General features: G+C 43.0%; 1 protein-coding gene across 5 annotated transcripts in view; it reads left to right on the top strand.

Moving 5' to 3' along the window:
* The window catches only part of LOC134225484 (neuropeptide SIFamide receptor-like), a 734,184-nt gene that overhangs the window by 703,014 nt on the left and 6,013 nt on the right, over positions 1–25,157 (top strand). For 4 of the 5 annotated variants that reach the window (XM_062705590.1, XM_062705591.1, XM_062705589.1 and 1 more), the window contains one exon: positions 15,929–16,116. In XM_062705590.1, coding sequence (XP_062561574.1) covers positions 15,929–16,116 — 188 coding nt within the window. The remainder of the gene's footprint in view (positions 1–15,928; positions 16,117–25,157) is intronic. The other variant, XM_062705588.1, reaches the window with a different exon arrangement.

The raw sequence follows: 25,157 nt of genomic DNA, 5'->3' as shown, positions 1-25,157 counted from the left end.
GTTCTTTTACATAGTAGCTACCTTTTTTTGCAATTCTGGGCTCAATCGGGCTTATCGAAACAAATTCCAGAACGCAAGAGTGCTAAAGGTTTTTTATCTTTATTTAGGAGACTTTCAGCCCAATGATGGCTCGTCTCCGAGTGATAAATGTGTATTTTCCTTTATATATTTCGGTTGAAACCCCAAATAAACTGGAAATCAAATATACACCAACCGATTAAGATGAAATTTTCAGAGATTGATTTTTTCAACCGAAGGCAAAATCCTAGGGGGTGTCCCAACGACTTTTTGTATCAAGGGCCAGTCTAAAGTCTAATGAGCAGAACACCTAAAAATTACATCCAAAACCAGTGCTCTCCAATGTATTGGTTTGGCCTATTGCCTGGTCATTAGGGCAGTTCAAATTTTAAAAATGTTCGAAAATTCCAACTCCCATATGTCTATAAGCATCATTTTGATAATATAGGAGTCCTGGCAAAATTTCAGGCAATTCGGTGGCCATTTAGGGGTGGCGCGAAGTCAATTTATGTTTGTATGGAAATTTGTATGGGAAAAACTTAAAATTTATTTAAGTCTCCCTACAACTGTCAAATCGTGATGAATTCAAATAAACATCCCCAACCTCCCTTTTTTGAATCTATATAAATGAGACCTACGGATAACACATTAGTTATGAGTGGATTGAACGGTTCTATTGACAGTGTGAATATGAGATAATTGGCTAAAATGGTGTAATTAGCCTTAACGTAGCAGTGGAAATATAAATCAAAATGAATGAGTTACCCACTGGTTGAGCTCAAATAGATTCCAAAAATGGAGGCTGGGGATGTTTATTTGAATTCATCACGATTTGACAGTTGTAGAGTTGTAGGGAATAATTTTAAAGGTTTTTCCCATACAAATTTCCATATAAACATAAATTGACTTCGCGCCACCCCTAAATGGCCACCGAATTGCCTGAAATTTTGCCAGGACTCCTATATTATCAAAATGATGCTAATAGACAAATGGGAGTTGGAATTTTCGAACATTTTTGAAATTTGAACTGCCCTACTGGTCATAGCTTTATTTATCACCGGTATCATTAACTGAAAGAATTTTCCTTCGTCACCTTCAACGGCTTGGTCTTGTGGACGTTGTGTATTACTGCTCATTGCGGTGCTGTCCTGCTCCAGTTTGTGACTTTCTTTCGACAGATTCATCCGAAGATGCACCAAATTGCTCAGTAATTGGATTTTCTTTCAACTGATTCAACAGAATCCAAAGGCCACTCAGACGCACCAAAGTGCTCTAAGATTGGATTGTTTGTCCAATCCAACTGGATGCAATATCCACTCATCCACTCAGTCGTTCAAATTGGTTAATGATTTGATTTTCTTTCAATCGATCCAACCAGATCTATCGACCTCTAAGACGCACGAAACCGCTCAAGGATCGTTCAACTGGATAAACAAGCCACTTAGAAAAAGGAGTGGGCTGCCGAGATGTTTGCATCGGCGCACCATCGTTTAAAATATGTCACGTCGCTGATCTGAAATGTTCGCAGAGGCAGACTCGGATTAGTAGAAGTCCGCCGAATTTTCCGTAGAACTTTCGAAGAACCAGCAAAATTTCCGTCTCTCGATTGATATCCCCAAACCTGAAACTCCAGAGAGTTCGCGAAAATTCTGTAGATTTCCTTGAAAATTCCAAGCCATTATTTTTTAATTTATAAAAATCAACAAGAACTTCCTGAGGAAATTACAATTTTCCGTTGAAATCCAAAGAATTTCCTTCGAAATCCCCTAAATATTCCCGTTGATATTCCGAGTATTGTTGATATCCCGGAAAGTTCGTGAAAATTGTAAGACTGAAAGTCATTTCGTCGAAATATATATTTTATAAACGACTGGTATGACGGCGAATGTGAGCAGTTAGTTGAGGAGAAGAAATGCTGCATTCTTCTCCTCAACTAACTGCTCACATTCGCCGTCATACTCGCCGTCATGAGATTGCTGCAACACCGCACGAGGGCGAACGAGGCACGATACAAACGGGCGCGGAACAGACAAAACTCGATTTTCCGGAGGAAAAAGCGCCAGCAGGAAGATCGAGACCGTGAAGAGACGGAGGAACTGTACCGCGCTAATAACGCACGAAAGTTCTATGAGAAGTTGAACCGTTCACGTAAGGGCCACGTGCCACAGCCCGATATGTGTAAGGACATAAACGGGAACCTTCTTACGAACGACCGTGAGGTGATCCAAAGGTGGCGGCAGCACTACGAAGAGCACCTGAATGGCGATATGGCAGACAACGGTGGCGGTATGGTAATGAACCTAGGAGCACGCGCGCAGGACATGCGACTTCCGGCTCCGAATCTCCAGGAAATCCAGGAGGAGATCGGCCGGCTGAAAAACAACAAAGCCCTTGGAGTTGACCAACTACCAGGAGAGCTGTTTAAACACGGTGGTGAAGCACTGGCTCGAGCGCTGCACTGGGTGATTACCAAGGTTTGGAAGGATGAGGTTCTGCCGCAGGAGTGGATGGAAGGTGTCGTGTGTCCCATCTACAAAAAGGGCGATAAGCTGGATTGTAGCAACTACCGCGCAATCACATTGCTGAACGCCGCAGACAAGGTACTCTCCCAAATTTTATGCCATCGACTAACACCAATTGCAAGAGAGTTCGTGGGGCAGTACCAGGCGGGATTTATGGGTGAACGCTCTACCACAGACCAGGTGTTCGCCATACGTCAGGTATTGCAGAAATGCCGCGAATACAACGTGCCCACACATCATCTATTTATCGACTTCAAAGCCGCATATGATACAATCGATCGGGACCAGCTATGGCAGCTAATGCACGAAAACGGATTTCCGGATAAACTGATACGGTTGATCAAGGCGACGATGGATCGGGTGATGTGCGTAGTTCGAGTTTCAGGGGCATTCTCGAGTCCCTTCGAAACCCGTAGAGGGTTACGGCAAGGCGATGGTCTTTCGTGTCTGCTATTCAACATCGCTTTGGAGGGAGTAATACGAAGGGCAGGGATTGACACGAGTGGTACGATTTTCACGAAGTTCGTCCAGTTATTTGGCTTCGCCGACGATATTGATATCATGGCACGTAACTTTGAGAGGATGGAGGAAGCCTACATCAGACTGAAAAGCGAAGCTAAACGGATTGGACTAGTCATCAACACGTCGAAGACGAAGTACATGATAGGAAGAGGCTCAAGAGAGGTCAATGTGAGCCAACCACCACGAGTTTCTATCGGTGGTGACGAAATCGAGGTGGTTGAAGAATTCGTGTACTTGGGCTCACTGGTGACCGCCGATAACGATACCAGCAGAGAAATTCGGAGACGCATAGTGGCTGGAAATCGTACGTACTTTGGACTCCGCAAGACGCTTCGATCGAATAGAGTTCGCCGCCGTACCAAACTGACTATCTACAAAACGCTTATAAGACCGGTAGTTCTCTACGGACACGAGACCTGGACGATGCTCGTGGAGGACCATCGCGCACTGGGAGTCTTCGAAAGGAAAGTGTTGCGTACCATCTATGGTGGGTTGCAGATGGCGGACGGTACGTGGAGGAGGCGAATGAACCACGAGTTGCATCAGCTGTTGGGAGAACCATCCATCGTTCACACCGCGAAAATCGGACTACTGCGGTGGGCCGGGCACGTAGCCAGAATGTCGGACAGTAATCCGGTAAAAATGGTTTTCGACAACGATCCGACGGGAACAAGAAGGCGAGGTGCACAGCGGGCAAGGTGGATCGATCAGGTGGAGGACGACTTGCGGACCCTCCGCAGACTGCGTGGTTGGCGAAGTGCAGCCATGAACCGAGCTGAATGGAGAAGTCTTTTATGTGCAGCACAGGCCACTCCGGCCTTAGTCTGATGATATATATATTTTTTAATGGACACACGGCCAAAATGAACAAACGGCCGAAAATGTCGTTCGACCGAACATCTGGCCGAGTAGGTCATTTGGCGAAAATGCAGTTTGACCGAACTGGTCTTTTGGCAGCAAGGGCCGTTTGGCCGTACTGGTTATTTTGCCGAAACAGTAGTTTGATAGAAAAGGCCATTCGGCCGAACAACAATTTCTGCCAAATGATCTGTTATGGAAAACGACTTTTTTTCGCCAAACTACCAGTTCGTACAAGTGGCATTCAAGCAAACGGCTTTCCGCCGTCTGAGCAAAAGCCACCCGGCTTATGAACAATACAAAGAATTTCCCGTTGCAATTCAAAGATTTTTTTTCAAAACACCGATTTTTTTTAAATTCCACATCGCTTTACGCAACCGCGCGTCGTAGAAATCTTTGTTTTTTTTTTTTTGGACTTTATATTTATTTTTGGCTTAGCGTATGACAGCAACCACTCCATCCACGAACGGTAGTTCCTGCTCTGCCGGGTTCAATATTGCCACTTGAATCGGCACTCGACAGCGTTTTCTTCGGTAAGAAGATACGATCGAAGAGCCCAGAAACCGACGGCAGTTTTTCGCGAAGGCAACGGCTCACGTAGATCCGATCGAGGCGAGATCGTGCGTTTCGATAGACATATGGCCGGGGTTCTGCCAAATCGCACCAAGCGCCAACAAAAATTTACCCAGGAAGAAAACCCACATCCTGCTCGGCGTCACCGTCGTGGCATCGCTGTTTCTTACCGGGCGGGCTCCTCGGCTTCAGCTACTTCTTGTCGATGTGGACTATTCGTTTGGCTTCTTGAATATGTCAATCAAGACCACTTGAGCGGTCTGTGTTTGTGTGCGCATCGACGACGATGAGCTACGCGCGTTTTGTGTTTGCAACAGGCTGGGAGGCTTTGGGCCAGAAGGCCGAAAGACAAAAGGTCGAAAGATAAAAGTTCGCAAGACAAAAGGTCGACGGTCAAAAGGTCGAAGAGACAAAAGGTCAAGAAGATTGTCGGTCTCTTGTAGCAATGTGTGTCAAATTCATTTTCCAATCCTCATCATGTATTAGGTGGGAATGATATTGGTTTTAAGTGACGTCACTGTTGGTGTTAAATAAAAAATAAACACTGAAGCATGTACACTAAGACTTACTATAAGCTGTACATAACAGCTTAAATTGCATATTATTCGGCGATTCAACCATACAAACATTTCAATTAACACTGAAAAACGCGTGATGTTGTATTTTGTACAACATTAACGAAAAAAATCTCTCTCATGGTATACAGCATGAACGAGCCTGCATGAGTGTTCCATGACCGCTCGCGTCGCGAACGGTTTATAATCATGATTGTGCATATGCATATTGCATATTGATGGTAGAGTTTTGTGTAGAAATAAGAGGTGGCAGGTTCAAGTCAAGATTTGGTCATCGTTCTCATAAACAGGTCTGCAGGTCGGCTATCTAAATCGCTCCACAAGGTACCTTATATTACAATTTCCTTGTGCCCAGATACATCAATTCCATTATTAAGACATTCTAATTTGATGAAAGCATGGCCCAATCTGACTCCTATGTGGCCAATTGTCTCCCTCAATGACGGTATCTACATCATATTTTTGCTTTGTATTGTTCTCAATACTATGGCTTTTTAATTAATAAGTAATTTCGACATTTTGTCCCTTCGACCTTTTGTCCTTTCGACATTTTGTGCATTCGACCTTTTGTCCCGTCGACCTTTTGTCCCTTCGATATTTTGTCCATTCGACCTTTTGTCCTTCGACCGTTTGTCCTTTATTGTCCTTATAGATTCGGCTGGGAGACACTGTTCGTGCAATGGGCGCAGTCGGCTTGCAGCTAGGTTTATTGAGCCAGACGGTTCAGTCTGATTCGACGGCTGTGGAAGATCGGGGAAATCCTTCAGCGAAGCTGGTGGGGGAACGACAGAACGCTGACCTACCACCGGTTTGGCGCTCAGGGATTTTGCACCGTTCGCCTTATTCGGTGGTTGTCGTGGCCCAGTTTGCTTCACTTCGTAGCTTTTTGTTCTGGACACACGACATGCCAGTATGCGCTTATTCTTTGCAGTACATATTTACAAGAGACCTTTGTACACAAACATTAGAAGGCGATTTCCTGATGAAGTAAGCATTTCCTGAGAAAACCAAACCGGTCCCGATTTATGCCTGTTGTCCATCCATCGTGACCCACGAATCGCTGTTCCGATGAGCTAGCATTCGGGCCGACCAAATGCTGAGTGGTATTCCACCGAACTAAAACCAATCTCCCCATGTTAGCTCTCGCAGCGAAAACACTGCACCGAACACACTCAAAAATTGAACATTTTTTCCCTCGGGGCCGTTTTCTAGCAGGTCGTGCTCGTGCTCTTTAACTTCTACACATCCATCTTCCATGGTGATGCGAAGCTTGTAGTTCTTTCCCCCGTGCTCCACTTCATGCTACTCATCATGTTCTTGCACTATTCGTCGTGCGAGCGCCAGGTTATCAACCTTGGCGAACGCACACTGTTCACCTCTGTGGCACTGTAGTCTCAACACTTCTTCTTTCTTCAGGCCGAGTATCGTGCCGTGGACCTTTTCGAATTTCACCGGGAAACTCGTATTTTCTCGCCGCAACAAAACGGATTAATAAAACGCGCGACGCGGCACAGACGGAATCGAACTTCAACCACTGTAATCGATCACTTGACTTTCCAAGACTTCTTTTATTCTTCTCATTGGCATTACACACACATCCCCAACTGGGACATTGCCACCTCGCCGTTCATACAGCACTTCCACAGTTATTTACTGCAAGATTTTTATGCCATGTTTCCTATTTCGCATTCGTATATCATGAGGCAAACACGATGATACTTTTATGCGTTGGCGTAACTACAGGGGGGCTAGGGGAGGGGGGGAGTCTATAGCCCCACCTAGGATCCAAATAGCCCCCTAGAATTTTTGCTAGTTTGCATAAGCATTGCAAATATCTAGCTGTCTGAGCTTAACTACAGATAATGAATTTTATTCATCTTCTCTCTTTTCAAATCTGTTTTTGAATTTCGAATAATTCCGGACGACCTTACGATTTGTCAATTCCCTCTAAAACATTTTTTTTTGCGAAAACCACAGGGTTTGAATCCAAAGGAGAAAGACAAAATCTTTCACTTTCATGTCTGTATACTCTCTAGATAAAGCTAGGTCCATTTAGAATCCGGAATAATAAAACATCTGTATCTAGGTAATGGATTGACATACAAATAAGGTTGATACATCAAAACAAAGGTAATTTACTGTACTTTAAGGAAAAAATACAAATGCAAATCATTTCGAGTTTTCTTGTGACAATTCGCACTTTCTTCTTTATTCCTCTCATCAAACGCTGCACACCTCCGGAGACTACTTCCTTGGCACCTTTGGTCCATATTTTGGTCATCTGAGTCGCGTCCCGAGCAGTTTATCCACTTTTCTCAATACAGCTGCATATCCCTCGCCAAATCATCAGTTGTTTGGAAAATTTGTCCATAAAAGCAAACCTAATCTCGCTGGAACAACTCCTTGTGCCGTCGCCATGCAGAATTTTTGGCCAGGAAGCTATCCTAAATCCATTTTGACGTAGGTTCCAGAGTCGATGAGCAGGATTATCAACGGGGGTGTGCAGAATTTTTTCTCTCCTCTCGGCTTCTATCTGGAATAATATTTGACTCGCTGCACGAAACACCATGAAATTTATACCACATAAAGTGGGCGCCTAGGTGGACATACCGCTGTGAAAACAATTATTACAGCGGTCACTTTCCGTACCGCTGCAATACAATACATGATTCCTGATTCTAACTGGACAGAGCTTCAAGTAGCATACCGTTTTTCGGAATCTGTTACGATAATGAACTGGTTCAAGGGCTATCCCTCATGATAAAGGCCATATCAAAATTATATCATTATATGTTATTATATTTTAAATTTCTTCAACACAATTTGTTACAAATTTGATGCAGGATGTTAAAATATCTAAATTTATATAAAAAATAACACTACTTAAAAAAAAAGTTTTCAAATTATGCAACAGTTTAGTTACAAAGTATGTTATTTGTGTTAGAAATTTATAACAGAATCAGATACATAATATATTGTTTACTGTGCAGTTGAAATTTTTTACAGGTCGTAATAGGTCTCAGGATTGTGATCATCATCAGAATTTTTTGTATTTGTCTGAACATGATTATTTTTCAAGAACATGAAACTAAGCCTTTGCCAATTTGGCAATCTTTTTAAATTATATCAACGTATGATGATCTATTTGGCTTGGAGACTTCAGTATGCTTAGGTGACCGAAGCATTTCAAACAAATCCTGATTTTATCAATGAAATTTCTCAGCTAATGAGCAATATTTTAAAATTTTCAAGTTTTCTTGAAGTTTTGTGGAAAACAATTATGATCTCACGCTTTCTAAAATGGACCTATAAGGCGCAGGGTCAAAAATGTGATACAACGTTTCATATGCATGTGTCCAATTCAGGCATTTCCGATTTGTCTGGTAAAGTGTTTTAGGGATTTCGTAATGCTGCTATTTCTTGAAAATTTTAAATTTTCGGTAAACAATTTAGGCTTCTTTATTTTTGACAAAGTTTTGGCAAATCTCTCAGATTTTAAAGAGAGGTAATTTAAATTTAAATAAGAAAGAACTTGGAATGCTGTTTGTCTGTCCACAGACTCATTTTGCTTTGCTAAGGCTCCTATGATTTTCTCACGCATTTCTATTTTTTATAGGCTGTGTCGTGGACCATAATTTATAATGTTCAAGTCGTCCAACTTGCGAACAATATATATTAGTTGTATTGAGCATTGAGCGAAAAAGATAACTTAATTGTTTTGAGTGAAAAAGTAGAAAGATTTAAAAAAAAAGTTAGCCTCCCCCCCCCTAGAATTTTCCATGTGTTACGCCAATGCTTTTATGCCCAGTGAAGTCGAGAAAATGTTCAATCCGAAATGGTCTTGCTTTGTAGCCGCGCATCATACCGCACCGGCTAATTAAGGTGTAAAAGTGCGAGCTGCAAAATTCCTATTCTTACATCGCATACCTTTATCACTCGTTCAATACTGAAAGGCCTAAACAGTATTGCTTGGGCTCACTGCTGAACCAACCTTCAACATCAATCAACCTAATGTGCTCTCATATTAGAAAACAGACTGCCCGTTTAGGTGGCTTTATCTGTGTGGAATGCTTTTCAATACATTCGATGTTTGGCCGAATAGGAGTACAGTAAATAAGTACATGGCTGTATTTTTCATTATTGATGAAAACCACATCTAAAATCTTCTTGTGGTTGTTATATTCAGTCCCCATTTATTTGAGTTTCAGTTCGCAGGCTAGTTCCTCACCCACCAATACTTTAAAGTATAATCTGGATGTTATTATGGATCGATTTTTCAAATCTGTCTTGGGCTATAACAAATGACCAAATCACAAAAATTTCTTTATGCCTCTCAAGAGTAGCCGTTGAAATAATCTGTTTAGAAAATGACTAAATTCATCTTCGTTTTCGTTGTCGACACCTAAAAAATCTTACATCCTAAAGAGGCCGCTCAAGAAAAATTACAATCCAATAAAGTAGGAGAGATTCTGCCCAGCAAAAAGAAAATCAGCAATCATCATCAATCATAATGCGTCTCCATCAGCTATGAGCTCATATATACATGCATACATATACTGAGTTTACGCACAGTTTTCCTCCATATCATATTCCATTTATTCAGCAGCTCGACCTCCCCAAGCTTGGGGTACCTACGTATGTACCCTACCAACAGTCTGGGTAGCTTTGCCACATGCCGTAACCAATGCACTGCAATAACGGATCACATCGTCCGTCGCGTCGCCCCAGCGAATCTATACGTCGGGACAGAAACGGACGTGACCAAATTGGGTCGTAAACTCAAATCAAAACCATTTGACAAATTGATCCCATGACGGTGTGAAACACTATTGTTGTTATTATTTTCGACATATCAAATCGAATAAAATAAAATAAACAGTCTCTCAGGCGGTTTGTGGAAAAACGTGTCTCAGTGGTTTGTTTGTCCATTTACTTTAGTCGCGGTGTTATCAATGCACACGGAGGACACGGAGTGACTCTTTGATTTAGTATCTTAAAACATATAATCTATTCGATCTATCTTTCAATCATAAGATAGTCTAAGCGAAAGATAGAAAATTGTACAGAAGAATATGTAATATCTTTTATCGAAAAATCTTTTGCTCGGAGAAGACTCTAAAAATATGAAATAGAAATAGACACATACTTTCAACCAAGTGAAGCCAGACACAAGAGATATTGTCTCTTCTTGTTTCAAAATGCGTAAGATGGCAACTCGGGTAAAGAAGACAAGGCTACAAATCAGATACCAATTTCCTGGGCAAAAATTCATTAAAATTTAATAAATTTTTGCCCAGGAAATTTGTTTCTGCTTAATATTGACGTTCTGTTGCCTATATAGATGGCACTTGTGTAGACTTTCAACAAATAGTTTTCTTTATGTGCACAATTGTTGATATAAAATATTTGATCTTTTAATAAATTAGGCCTGAAACTTTGAGTTTGGGAAATATTTGACTGAAATGCTTTATGAGGTAGACTGTACGAAAAAAAGCTATCAAGATATCTGGAACTAACTTTTGTTTGATGATTACAAATGATTTTTCTATGAATGCAATCTGTCTTGCAACTTGCACAGGAGGTGGATTGTTTTCCGATCGTAGTCTTTGTCCATAGCCAGCCTCTTTCAAACACATAAATTCCTTTAGAAGTAAATCGATTCGATGTCACCAGGCTTCAATTTCACTAACGCCCCAGGAGGTAAATCGATTTGCGATACACGATATATGGATATACAAAAGGTTCAATGCCATCCGGAGTTTCAAATTGCCGCTAGGAGATGTATGTAATGCGTTATAAAACGTATTGATGTGAACGACAATGAAAGTGAAGTCTTTTGTGGCGAGTAAAGAGCCTTTTCACTTCACGTTATTTTATTGATATTTAAAATCGGTCGAGTTTGCTTAAAACTTCTAAAAAAAATATTAACGCTACGTACTAGACAACAACTGCCCATGGTTGATGAACTTCTATTGAATATTTGCTCTTTCTTAATATCCCATTAATATTGTTCGTTTTCATCTATTCTTAATACATAATTTTCCACCAAAGGAAACGCCCCCAACGCTTCGTTCCGCTTGTGAAAAGCTATCAGCTTCAAAGCGCTGTTCAGTGGCCGAGAAAATGCCAATCAGTTATTCGATAAATCTCATTCAACCCCCTGCGACTGATATGTCCGCCACCTGCCAAGGACAGGCGATGGATATTATCTCGATTCAGTGCGGGGGAATTGATGCCTCAATGAATATCCTACGGGGTTATAGACTTTGTATTTCGATAAACCATCAATTCAGATAACGTATATTCCACAAATTCAGAGATAGAAACACTTCAAGAATTATTTGGATTTTTCCACCACTGTAGATGTGCACTATCTATCTACCTACCTAGATAGATAGACAGATAGATAAATAGATAAATAGATAGATAGATAGATAGATAGATAGATAGATAGGAGGCTTCCGAGCCTCTTGGAAGGAGGCTTCCGAGCCTCTTGGAAGGAGACTTCCGAGCCTCTTGGAAGGAGACTTCCGAGCCTCTTGGAAGGAGGCTTCCGAGCCTCTTGGAAGGAGGCTTCCGAGCCTCTTGGAAGGAGGCTTCCGAGCCTCTTGGAAGGAGGCTTCCGCGCCTCTTGGAAGGAGGCTTCGGGGCCTCTTGGAGGGAGGCTCCTGAGCCTCTTGAAAGGAGGCTTCCGAGCCTCTTGGAAGGATGCTTCCTGAACCTCTTGGAGGGAGGCTTCTGAGCCTCTTGGAAGGAGGCTTGAGCCTCTTGGAAGGAGGCTTCTGAGCCTCTTGGAAGGAGGCTTCTGAGCCTCTTGGAAGGAGGCTTCTGAGCCTCTTGGAAGGAGGCCTGAGCCTCTTGGAAGGAGGCTCTGAGCCTCTTGGAAGGAGGCTTCTGAGCCTCTTGGAAGGAGGCCTGAGCCTCTTGGAAGGAGGCTCTGAGCCTCTTGGAAGGAGGCCTGAGCCTCTTGGAAGGAGGCTTCTGAGCCTCTTGGAAGGAGGCTTCTGAGCCTCTTGGAAGGAGGCTTCTGAGCCTCTTGGAAGGAGGCTGCTGAGCCTCTTGGAAGGAGGCTTCTGAGCCTCTTGGAAGGAGGCTTCTGAGCCTCTTGGAAGGAGGCTTCTGAGCCTCTTGAAAGGAGGCTTCTGAGCCTCTTGAAAGGAGGCTTCTGAGCCTCTTGAAAGGAGGCTTCTGAGCCTCTTGAAAGGAGGCTTCTGAGCCTCTTGAAAGGAGGCTTCTGAGCCTCTTGAAAGGAGGCTTCTGAGCCTCTTGAAAGGAGGCTTCCGAGCCTCTTGAAAGGAGGCTTCCGAGCCTCTTGAAAGGAGGCTTCTGAGCCTCTTGAAAGGAGGCTTCCGAGCCTCTTGAATTGTGGCCGATATGGCCAGATTGGACAAGCAGCCCAGGAAAATGGCCATTCTGTAGGTCCCCAGATTGTGGTCTGATTGAACAGTGGCTTAGGCACCAACTATTATAACAATGAAATCTTTGCAGGAACCCCAAAAATTGTCATTCCTGGCATTGCAAAACCAATATGTTTTAACTCAATTTAGAAAATGACCATTCCGTAGGTCCCGAGAATTGTGGCCGGTATCTAGTATAATTGGGCCCTCCTTAGCCGTGTGGTAAGACGCGCGGCTACAAAGCAAGACCATGCTGAGGGTGGCTGGGTTCGATTCCCGGTGCCGGTCTAGACAATTTTCGGATTGGAAATTGTCTCGACTTCCCTGGGCATAAAGTATCATCGTGCTAGCCTCATGATATACGGATGCAAAAATGGTAACCTGGCTAAGAAACCTCGCAGTTAATAACTGGAGAAGTGCTTAATGAACACTAAGCTGCGAGGCGGCTCTGTCCCAGTGTGGGATGTAGTGCCAATAATAAGAAGAAGAAGATCTAGTATAATATTGGAACCGTATTGTGGATTGACTCGAATTGGAAAAATGGGATCCATCAGGATGGAATGCAAGTTGTAGTTTTAAAGCAGTGATGAACTCTAATCCCAAAAGAAAAATCACTTTGATAACGATTTTAAAAAAAACAGTTTTTAAATTTTGACTAGAACCTTGACTTGTGCAGGGTTTGCAGAAATAGCTCTCAATGCTCTCAACAGATAACAAACAGCAATAAAAGAGAAACAAAAACCTCGTCGAATCATTACTAATAACAAAATCGGATAGGGCTGCCGAGGAGCAATGGTAAACCGCTTTGATCTCGCTCGAATCCCGTTGAGGACCATATTTTTTTCGCACAATTGTGTAAAAAAAAGTTGTAATGCATCATCAGAACAGGTGCCCCTCGTAATGGGTCCATTTTTAATGGAATTTATCGGGTATACCCCGTTAGGCATAAGCTCGGGCATAAGGGCGTTAGGCATAAGGACGTTAGGCATAAAATGACCCAAAGGACAGCCTATGACATAAAAAGGCAGAATTATGCCTAACGTCCATTATGCTTAGCGTTCTTATGCCTAACATCGTTAACCCGAATTTATCATGGAGTATAGTCCTCCGTATCAGTTTTTTATCGTAACAGCTTGCGAAAAACATCTCTCACGGTACGCTACATATCGCGAATGTATACAAAGATTATATATGAAATGTTTATCATTTCGCGTTGGATTCAATCCCTATTTTTTGTGAGACAAGTGCGATACACTATGCGCCAGGAGTTGAGAACACATCATAGATCGAGCAAATTTACCACCGTTTTACTTTCGTCAATAAAGTTTTCAGATTTCTCAGCTCTGTCGGTAGCTTCATGTACCCACCTCACTCGTGCCTGACGTAGCTGTAAAGCGGAATGAAACACAGTTGATTCTTGAGGAAAAGAAACTGATTGCTGACATACAAAATTTCCACGAAAAATATCATTCAAGAATCAGCCTAACTAATAGCCGAGGAAATTGATACTTTAATGCAGAGTTCCATCGTGCCTTGATTATAGCCACTCTTCGAAGCAGACCCATCATTCGCCCCGAGCAGGTGTAATTGATTCGTTCCGATGAAATGTGTCTTTCCACAGCTAAATACCCTTCCCGTCACAACGGGGCGGCCGGCGGGGTTACTGATTAGCCTAATTGAAACGGTGGTGGATTTCAATTAACTACACCGTTCCAAAATTCCGAACCCGGACCCTACTTAATTAATTAATGAATTTATTTTCAATGGCTTTCACTAGTCGTTACACGGCAGCCTTTCTCGAGAACCCTCCCTCAACTTAACACCGACCGCATAATCCCGATCCTCAATAGGTCATAAACAGATGAGTTCCACGAAGGTTCAGCCACGTCAAGCGGAAAAAATAACGCTACGGGAAAGGTGGGATTGATAAATTGAATCCTAATCTGGGTAAAATCTAATAATAAAAAATATTATAAAGGGATGCTGAAAGATTAATTCTAAGTATTTTTTTCCTTTGCATTAGCGTGATCGTGAACGTGAGAAGCTATAATTTATTGGATTTGATTCCACGGAAATCAGTTTGATTCGATTCAGATTTCTTACCCATGGATTTATTAAATTTTACACTTGAACAGATAAGTTCGGAATAGCGCTACGATTTGTATTCGCTATATTTACATATTGATTTGGATTTTCTTGAATGTTTTTATAATTTTTCTGATTAAAATTGTCATATGCATAGGAATCGGGATTCTTTCAAATTGCATTTGGTGAACAGCTGATTTACATTAGTAAAATTAAAAGTCTTTGCTTTCTAAAGAAACAAACGGAAGCTGATTCAGACATGGTTTGGCTTTAAACAAAAACGTTTTTCAATACGCAATAAAAATAATGGTTCTACTCTGACAAAGGTAATTTTTCCACTTCGATTAGGAATAGGATTTCGTCATTCGCACATCATAGTACATAACATAAATAGGTAGGCAATTTCATAAATACCCATTCCTTTTTTAAATAGCTTCATCCGTAACGTCCAACCTTCACAGAAGCCACGTGATTCGATCGAAAAGCTTGATTGTAAAATCTTCAAAAGCAGGCGACTCCTGCCTCCCAGACGGAGTAGCAGCTGGCCGAAATTCAATTTAATGTCACAGAGCTTCCCGAAAATGGTTGCCATGTGCTAATTATGTTACTTCGAGTCAGTTTCAACTTCCCTTGTGAGGTTATGTCCCTACGCTAATTTCTGGCAAATTGGGGCAAAGCAACGAGCTGAATATTAAACAGATTCAGCTTCGTCCTGGTCATCCACCAAAGGGCAATCGACCCAACTGACTGCTTCTGTCGTAGGTCGGAATACGGAACATATTGCTACACCGGTTTTATCGGGAATCCCAGAAGGACACATGATAAAGTAGATATTTTTTCATATTCACGGGAATGAAAACGAAACTTTTTAGGGTAAAATCGTCTAGCGCAACTTTCCATCAATAACAAATCTTAATTCATTAAACATTTGAAAACACTAAACTTGTATACCATATTTGAAATAATCATACCATTCCTCTTGCCAGTTTTGAAAAAAATCTGTTTACTTATGGGACCTATATATTTTATTAATCCAATTCAGGTTCATTCATTCACATCCAATATACCCTCACTTCTTACGACAGAAAGAGCTCGAAAAAGCAATTGTACCTGAGTCACGTGTTAAGGAACGTTCGTTAGGGAAACATTGAAAACAGAGGAGTGGAGAAACCTAATTTGCTCAATTTAAATCTGCATACAACGCGACTGCCTGGAAACTGAAAATGCAAAATTACAGAGAAGAAATCCATTATTGAATACTAATCTTAATCAATGCAATTGACATTTATTTAACCTTTGAAAACAGTAAATAGTTTCGGAATCTCAGCCCAAAAAATAGCGAAGCAATTAATTAATCATGATCCCTTCTCAATTCCAGGTAAATTCCGGCGCGAGTTCAAGAACACACTGGAAAAGTGCCACTGCCTGCGGAATCCTCGGGGATTGGGCGGCCGAGTCGGTGGCTACGATGACCGTTCGATGTATCACACGGCCACCCGGATGCATGCCAGCCCCAGCAGCCGGAGTAACTACCACCTGACCAGTGTAAGAAACATTAGCATTAAGGTAGATGAACTTTCCTCTTCTCAAATCATTGTTTGTTGTTGCTCTGCTAAAAGTTTTATCTCTAAAGTTTCACATAAATTAGCTGTTCGATGTTGTAGGGGGAATGACGGCTTTGGCAGGTTTTGTTCTATTATTGGCAGGGGTTTTTTTATGACTGATTTTGCTCAAATTTGGCCTAAACATTCTTTGCATATCAAAGAATATTGTGGCCAAATTTCATAAAATTCGGTCGACAAAAACCCCCTGCCAATAATAGAACAAAACCTGCCAAAGCCGTCTGTTCCCCTATGTAGATACTTGGTTTTGCATATCTTTCTCCTAAACACTGATATTACCCACAATATTTAATAATTTAAAGTTAACTTTAAATAATATCAAATGCTTAGCTTTAGCTTAGCTTTAGCTTAGCTTTAGCTTAGCTTTAGCTTAGCTTTAGCTTAGCTTTAGCTTAGCTTTAGCTTAGCTTTAGCTTAGCTTTAGCTTAGCTTAGCTTAGCTTTTAGCTTAAGCTTTAGCTTAGCTAGCTTAGTTTTAGCTAGTTAGTTAGTTTTAGCTTAGCTTAGCTTAGCTAGCTTAGCTTTAGCCCGAAGCTGTTAGCCCCAGCAGCCCACCCCACCCAGCCCCTGTTCCACCCCCACCAGCCCCAGTTCCCAGCTGTTCCAGCCCCACCTGTTCCAGCCCTGTTCAGCCCCTGTTCCCACCCCAGCCCTGTTCCAGCCCACCCCAGTTCCACCTGTTCCAGCCCCCACCCCCCCTGCAGTTCCTGTTCCTGTTCCCACCCCACCCTGTTCCAGCTGTTCCCACCCCACCTGTTCACCCACTGTTCCACCACCTCCTGTTCCACCCCCACCTCCCACTGTTCCCAGTCCACCCTGTTCCACCACCTCCACCTCCACCCCACTCCCACCTCAGTTCCCCAGCCCAGCCCTGTTCCACTCCCTCACCACCCCACTCCAGCCCCACCCCACCCCTGTTCCCCACCCACCAGCCCCCAGCCCCACCCCACCTGTTCCCCTGTTCCACCACCCACCAGCCCCAGCCCCACCCCACCTGTTCAGCCCTGTTCACCTGTTCCCTGTTCACCCCACCTGTTCCCACCCACCCCACCAGCTCCCCACCTGTTCCACCCTGTTCCCCACCCTGTTCACCCCAGCTCCACCTGTTCCTGTTCCTGTTCCCCACCTGTTCCCACCCCACCCCACCCCAGCCCACCCCTGTTCTCCCCACTGTTCCCTGTTCCCACCCCCACCCTGTTCCCCACCTGTTCCCACTCCCTGTTCCACCCCACCTCCCTGTTCACCCCACCCCACCCACCCCCACCCACCCCTGTTCCACCCCACCCACCTGTTCCCTGTTCCCACTCCACCCCACCTGTTCCCCCACCCACCCCTGTCTGTTCCTGTTCACCCACTGTCTCAGCCCCACCCTGTTCAGCTCCACCAGCCCTGTCTCCCACCCACCCACCCAGCCCCTGTTCCCAGCCCACCTGTTCCCAGCCCACTGCCCAGCCCCACCAGCCTGTTCCTGTTCACCCCAGCCCCACCCCTGTTCCCACCTCACTGTTCCCACCTGTTCCCCACCCCACCCACCCACCTGTCTGTTCCACCTCCCACCAGCCCCCACCTGTTCCAGCCCAGTCTCCCTGTTCCCACCCCAGCCCACCCCACTGTCTGTTCCCTGTCCAGCACCTGTTCCAGCCTCACCACCCCAGCCTGTTCCTGTTCACCAGCCCCACCTGTTCAGTCTCACCTGTTCCTGTTCCCTCAGCCCCACCCCACCCTGTTCCTCCTGTTCCTCACCCCTGTTCAGCCCTCCCAGCCCCAGCTCCCCACCAGCCCCCACCCACCCCTGTCTGTCCACTCCCACTCCTGTTCAGCCCCACCTCAGCCCCTGTCTGTTCCCTGTTCCCACCCCCACCAGCCCCCACCCCAGCTCCACCTGTTCCTGTTCCCAGCTCCCTGTCTCCACTCCCAGCTCCACCCCACTCTGTTCCCCAGCCCCACTCTGTCTGCCCCACTCACTCCCACCCACTCCCAGTTCCAGCCTGTTCCCACCCCACCCACCTGTTCCACCCCACTCAGCCCACCCCTGTTCCACCACTCCCCACCCCCCACCCCACCCACCCTGTTCCACCCCTGTTCACCTGTTCCAGCCCCACCTCAGCCCAGCACCCAGCCCTTCCCAGCCCCACCCCACTCCCTGTTCCCAGCCCACCCCAGCCCAGCCCCACTGTTCCCTGTTCCAGCCCCTGTTCCAGCCCTCACCCCTGTTCACCCTGTTCACTCCCAGCCCCACCCCACACCCCACCAGCCCCACCACCCCAGCTCCCAGCCCCTGTTCTGTTCAGCCCCACCCCAGCTCAGCCTCTGTTCAGCCCCTGTTCACTGTTCCCAGCCCCACTCAGCCTCACTGTTCCCAGCCCCTCACTCACCCCACCACCTCAGCCCCAGCCTCACCAGCTCAGCCTGCACCCAGCCTCAGCACCACTCAGCTCCCAGCCACCTTTGTTAGCTTTAGCTGTTTAGCTTAGCACTTAGCTTAGCTTAGCTTTAGCTTAGCTTTAGCTTAGCTACATTTGCTAGAGTAAATAAGGGCTGAATAGTTAGAAGCAAAGCAAGTCTGATTATGTATTTAATAATTAGTTTTATTTCCAGAAGTTTTGAATAATAAATTGCTAATAATTCTACACAGCATGGAAGTTGTCATTTCCAATATCAATACCTTTAATCAAACCCCATAGATTCAAAAGTTAAATGTAAATACGTAAAGTTTATACAAGTCCTATGTCTTCTCGCGGTTATGTTTAAAACATTACCCATTGCTCGTTTTTTCTTCAGATTATTGTACATGGTTATAGCTATGTGTGTAGATGAGGAACCGGAAAGAATAATTTTTTGCTGTTACGCCCTTTTCAAATGTTGGTCTAGATATGACTGTATGTAGAATCGTACTAAAATGTTAGTTGATGAGCGTGTAAGTTTACCCATATGCGAGAATGAGTGGATGAGTGAGCAAATGAGTGAGCAGGTGAGTGAGTGAGCAAATGAGTGAATGAATGAGTGAGCAAGTGAGTGAATGGCAAGTGAGTAAGTGGGTAAACAAACGAGCGAATGAATAAACAAGTGATTGGACGAGTTAATCAATAAATGAGGAAGTAATGGAGTGAGAGAGTGATTTAGTGAGTAATTAAGTGAATAAGTGAGTAATTTAATAAGTAAGTGAGTGAATTAGTGAGTGAACAAATAAGTACGAGAGTAAGTGAGCGGGTGAGTGAATAAGTGAGTGAGTCATTTAGTAAATGAGTAAGAAGTGAGAGTATTATTTAGTATGAGAGTGTACTGATGAACTTGCAAAGTTGAGGGCATAAGTGACTGAGTGAGCGTGCAAGATAGCAAGAAGGCAGGTAAATGGGTGATTGAGATAGATAATAAACATACAAGTTAATCACTGAGTTAGTGAGCGAGTGAGTAACTGAGAGAGCAAATGAATGATTATTAAAGTAAGAATAAAAGAGCAACGAACGAGTTGAACAATATGCGAGAAAGTAAACGTGTGACGATGTGACATAACGAGCGAATATTTGTGTAAGTTAGTGACTGGGTATATGATTAAGTGAAAAGGCGAAAGAGTTAGAGCATGTATAAGTGAGTGAGTAAGCGAATCGGTGTGTGAGTAGATAAGAAAAACCCAGATTAATCCACCTAGCGGTGATGGTGCCTTTCTCGTTCGTTCAAAAGGTTTGGAAAAATCTCAAATAACACCAATATGTGGATTGGTCTTATTTTTCATATTTGTTTATATGCATAAAACAATTCTCGCCAAACGCAATTTGTTGCAAACAAATCGGATGAGCATAAGAGCAAAAAATGGCATTTTATTTAGTAGTTTTAAAATTAGTATTTTCGCCATAACTTTTGACCCAATTGTACGATCCGGCCAAGTTTCTATAGGAAACAATGGGACAAGATTCTGCGTCGAATGCAATCTGTTGCGAGCGACCTGAGAAGCACACATATTGCACATCAATCACAGTAACTTATATATGACCGGATTCAGTCACAATATGGTTACTGCAACCAGATTTGTTGAAATTGTGTTGCTTGGGGAATAGATGAAGTATAAGTATATTACGAAAATCGGGGACCGTCACGAAAATATGATAGATTTTAAACTTAAATATCTAAGCCGTTTCTCGATGGATTTTCAATTTTTTTGGACCATTCGGTCAAGGAAGAGTCAACGCTTCTTCGTATTTATTTGAAAATAATGATTTTTAACTATTTATTATCGATAATTGATAAAAAGTTTGGAAATAGGTCAACCATCCAATCACGTACATGCATCACTAGCACAGACATCAAAAATCAATCACTTGCGGGTTTGGATCTAATCCTCAGTTTGAACAAGGTTTCACGCAGAGCAGACGCATCAAAGCGATCGCTGCGGAGCGGACACAGCATCACGGAGGCGCTAATAACATTTTCAAAGGAAATCCATCGCATTGGTGATGGTGCTCGATGTGTTGCTGCAGATCATTCAACCTCAACGAACCAGAATTTCATATGAAGAAAGGGTTGACCACAAAAATAGCACTGTGGCGATCCCGCACCGCCAGTGCAATGCTGAAAATGTGTTACAAATTGTGGTGTCAGCTAGTTGGAAAGGAGAATCGGGAAAAGAAAAATTGGTTCTTCTCAGGACCAACATTTTATGAAAAGAAAGAGTTAATTGCGAAAATGGACTGTTTCGGTGGCATCGGGTTTGGCGTGGTAGCTTGGTTGCTGTTAGTGATCCCATCCATTAAAATTTACTGCATCATCTCCCTCCGACGCGCTATCAAATTCGCTATTTACGATTGAGTTTTGCACTTTGAAGAAAGTTTTTTTTGGATAGTCGGATCAACCTTCTTTTGTATAAAATGGTGGCTTTTGTATAAAATCAATGAAGACGCCACCTCAGTGGAAACTATCTACGTCACTATGAAACTATGAACGTCACTCGGACATACAGATGCCGAAAGATAATGTTTTGTAATATGAAGAAACTTCGTCTTGAGTCAAATTTCTGTTGTCATTCCTCGCAACAATACGCATCTTAGATAAACAACATCTCATAACCAAATTCAGAATCTTGCGAGAAAATTTCATAGGATTCTTAGAATTTGTCATCCTCCGAACGGTCCGTTGTCTGCGGAATCCCGATCGAAATGGCTCGCGCGCGCCGAAAAGCAGCTTTCTTATATCTAATGAAGTAATTTCATTAGCCCCGCCCCTTCGTTAATCATTATGAGTGCACATTATATTTACACCTATATCAGATCACAAAGGGGCGGAGCTAACGGGCTTAATTTATTGAATACAAGAAAGCTGCTTTCCAGCGCGAGCGAGCCATTTTGATCGGGATTTCGCAGAGGGCGGTTGAACAAGATTTTACGCAGAGCGGTCGCAGCGGAGCGAACACAACAGCACGAAGGCGCTCTGGTAGTATTTTCAAAGGAAAATTATCGAATTGGTGGTGGAAGTCTGCGTTGGTGATCGTCATTCAACCTCAACAACAAATCAAAATCTTGTGAGGAAATTCCATTTGACTGCTACTGACGCCATCCATTTGAACAAACTCATTGCATCATCTCCCTCCGACGCGCGCTTGTGGTTGCACAGAAAAAAATTATGAAAAATAAACAGCGCGTAAAACTTGGAATGCGGAAATTTACGCTATTCTTCGCTGAAATTGTTCTCTTCCTAACAAGATTGCTTACAACTTGTATGCAATATTGATGATTCACGTCAAATATTGGTGATAGTGGTAATAGTGGAAGTAAATGGAAGAATAATAGTCTTTTAACCTTGTAGCATTTCCCCTAAGACGCTCTAAAATAATTAATAATTAATCGTCATTGTCGTTTAAACAGCCGAACAGTCTGTTTGTCTGGGTAAACAATTTTCCCAACGATCAAAACCTGTTTGTAATTTATTCTTGAAGTCCCGCTCACTTTGCCACCAGCGCTATAGAAAACGACTCATGTACGCTTCCATCGCGTGCGGAAGTCGAACGTTGCAAATTAATATATTTGTGTTTGGTTTCGCGCCACCTCCGATTCTGCTTATTTTTCCTTTTTTCCGGACATTTTTGAGCATAATGTCTTCTAGGATTCTGATGATATCCACTGAAAGATAGGCGAGTGGCTTCAGTGGCGATGCGGCCGATGAGTCGTTCCTTTTCCATGGCTGGTTCATCCAACTGGGAGCTACTTTCAGTTTCAATGCTAATAAATTTACACAAATTATGATGAAAAATACTCTCCATTTCGTATAGCTACGTAGCCCTACGTCACCTTTGCGTACAACCCGATTGGGCTGCACCTTTGAGTTTTTCACAATAAATAGTAATTTGACCATAACATCTAAGCCCATAGTCCGATCTGGCTAATTTTCAATAAGAAAATATGAGACATTCTGCGTCGAATGCAAATGCGAGCAAATCGGTTGAGGAAAAGTGCCTGAAAAATGAGTGACATTTTTTAGCGATTTTTTCATAAAAAAATGGTATAATTTTCGATCCCATAGTCCGATATGGCCAATTTTCAATAGGAAACAACGGGACAGGATTCTACGTCGAATGCAACTTGTTGTGAGCGAATCGATTGAGGATAAGTGCCCGGAAAATGAGTGACATTTTTTACGCGATTTTTTCGTATGAATTTGTATTTTGGCCATAACTTTCGATCTCATAGTTCGACCTGGCCAATTTCAAATAGGAAACAATGGGACAGGATTCTGCGTTGAATGCAACTTGTTGCGAGCAAATCGGTTGAGGATAAGTGCCCGAAAAATGAGTGACATTTTTTACGCGATTTTTTCGTATTAATTTGTATTTTGCCCATAACTTTCGATCCCATAGTCCGATCTGGCCAATTTCAAATAGAAAACAATGGGACAGGATTCTGCGTCGAATGCAACTTGTTACGAGCAAATCGGTTGAGGATAAGTGCCCGAAAAATGGGTAACATTTTCTACGCGATTTTTTCGTATGAATTTGTATTTTGGCCATAACTTTTGATCCCATAGTCCGATCTGGCCAATTTCAAATAGGAAACAATGGGACAGAATTCTACGTCGAATGCAACTTGTTGCAAGCAAATCGGTTGAGGATAAGTGCCCGAAAAATGAGTGACATTTTTCACGCGATTTTTTTGTATGAATTTGTATTTTCGCCATAACTTTCGATCCCATAGTCCGATCTGGCCAATTTCAAATAGGAAACAATGGGACAGGATTCTGCGTCGAATGCAACTTGTTGCGAGTAAATCGGTTAAGGTTAAATGCCCGAAAAATGAGTGACATTTTTGAGTCGTTTTGCGCGCACACACACACACACACACACACACACACACACACACACACACACACACACACACACACACACACACACACACACACACACACACACACACACACACACACACACACACACACACACACACACACACACACACACACACACACACACACACACACATCACCTCAATTCGTCGAACTGAGTCGATTGGTATACAACACTATGGGTCTCCGGGCCTTCTATAAAAAGTTTGTTTTTGGAGCGATCATATAGCCTTTACGTATACTCAGTATACGAGAAAGGCAAAAATGGTATAATTTTCGATCCCATAGTCCGATATGGCCAATTTTCAATAGGAAACAACGGGACAGGATTCTACGTCGAATGCAACTTGTTGTGAGCAAATCGATTGAGGATAAGTTCCCGAAAAATGAGTGACATTTTTTACGCGATTTTTTCGTATGAATTTGTATTTTGGCCATAACTTCTGATCCCATAGTCCGATCTGACCAATTTCAAATAGGAAACAATGGGACAGGATTCTGCATTGAATGCAACTTGTTGCGAGCAAATCGGTTGAGGATAAGTGCCCGAAAAATGAGTGACATTTTTTACGCGATTTTTTCGTATGAATTTGTATTTTGGCCATAACTTCTGATCCCATAGTCCGATCTGACCAATTTCAAATAGGAAACAATGGGACAGGATTCTGCATTGAATTCAACTTGTTGCGAGCAAATCGGTTGAGGATAAGTGCCCGAAAAATGAGTGACATTTTTTACGCGATTTTTTCGTATGAATTTGTTTTTTGGCCATAACTTCTGATCCCATAGTTCGATCTGGCCAATTTCAAATAGGAAACAATGGGACAGGATTCTGCATCGAATGCAACTTGTTGCGAGCAAATCGGTTGAGAATAAGTTCCCGAAAAATGAGTGACATTTTTTTACGCGATTTTTTCGTATGAATTTGTATTTCGGCCAAAACTTCTGATCCCATAGTCCGATCTGACCAATTTCAAATAGGAAACAATGGGACAGGATTCTGCATCGAATGCAACTTGTTGCGAGCAAATCGGTTGAAGATAAGTGCCCGAAAAATGAGTGACATTTTTTTACGCGATTTTTTCGTATGAATTTGTATTTCGGCCAAAACTTCTGATCCCATAGTCCGATCTGACCAATTTCAAATAGGAAACAATGGGACAGGATTCTGCATCGAATGCAACTTGTTGCGAGCAAATCGGTTGAAGATAAGTGCCCGAAAAATGAGTGACATTTTTTTAGTAGTTATGCGCACACACACACACACAAACACACACACATACATACACACACACACACACACAGACATCACCTCGATTCGTCGAACTGAGTCGATTGGTATATAACACTATCGGTCTCCGGGCCTTCTATAAAAAGTTTGTTTTTGGAGCGATCATATAGCCTTTACCGTATACTTAGTATACGAGAAAGGCAAAAAGTGAAGTAATGAATGTTTGGGATCTTAAACTGATGAATGAGTTAGGCAGTCGTCGCTCTCAGCGATGCCAGATCTACGGAAATTTCCGTAGATCTACGGAATTGAGTGCTTTCTACGGATCTACGGATCCGTAGATAAAAACTACGGAAATTTGAAAATTTCTGCTGAAATCTAGGGATTTTTTTACTAGCACACTTTTAGTTTCAATGAATCTGGTTTCAA

This window comes from Armigeres subalbatus, chromosome 3, assembly GCF_024139115.2.
Source record: "Armigeres subalbatus isolate Guangzhou_Male chromosome 3, GZ_Asu_2, whole genome shotgun sequence".
NCBI lineage: Eukaryota > Metazoa > Arthropoda > Insecta > Diptera > Culicidae > Armigeres > Armigeres subalbatus.
The sequence above is the reverse complement of the archived record's forward strand: the minus strand, read 5'-3'. Positions and strand labels throughout refer to the sequence as shown.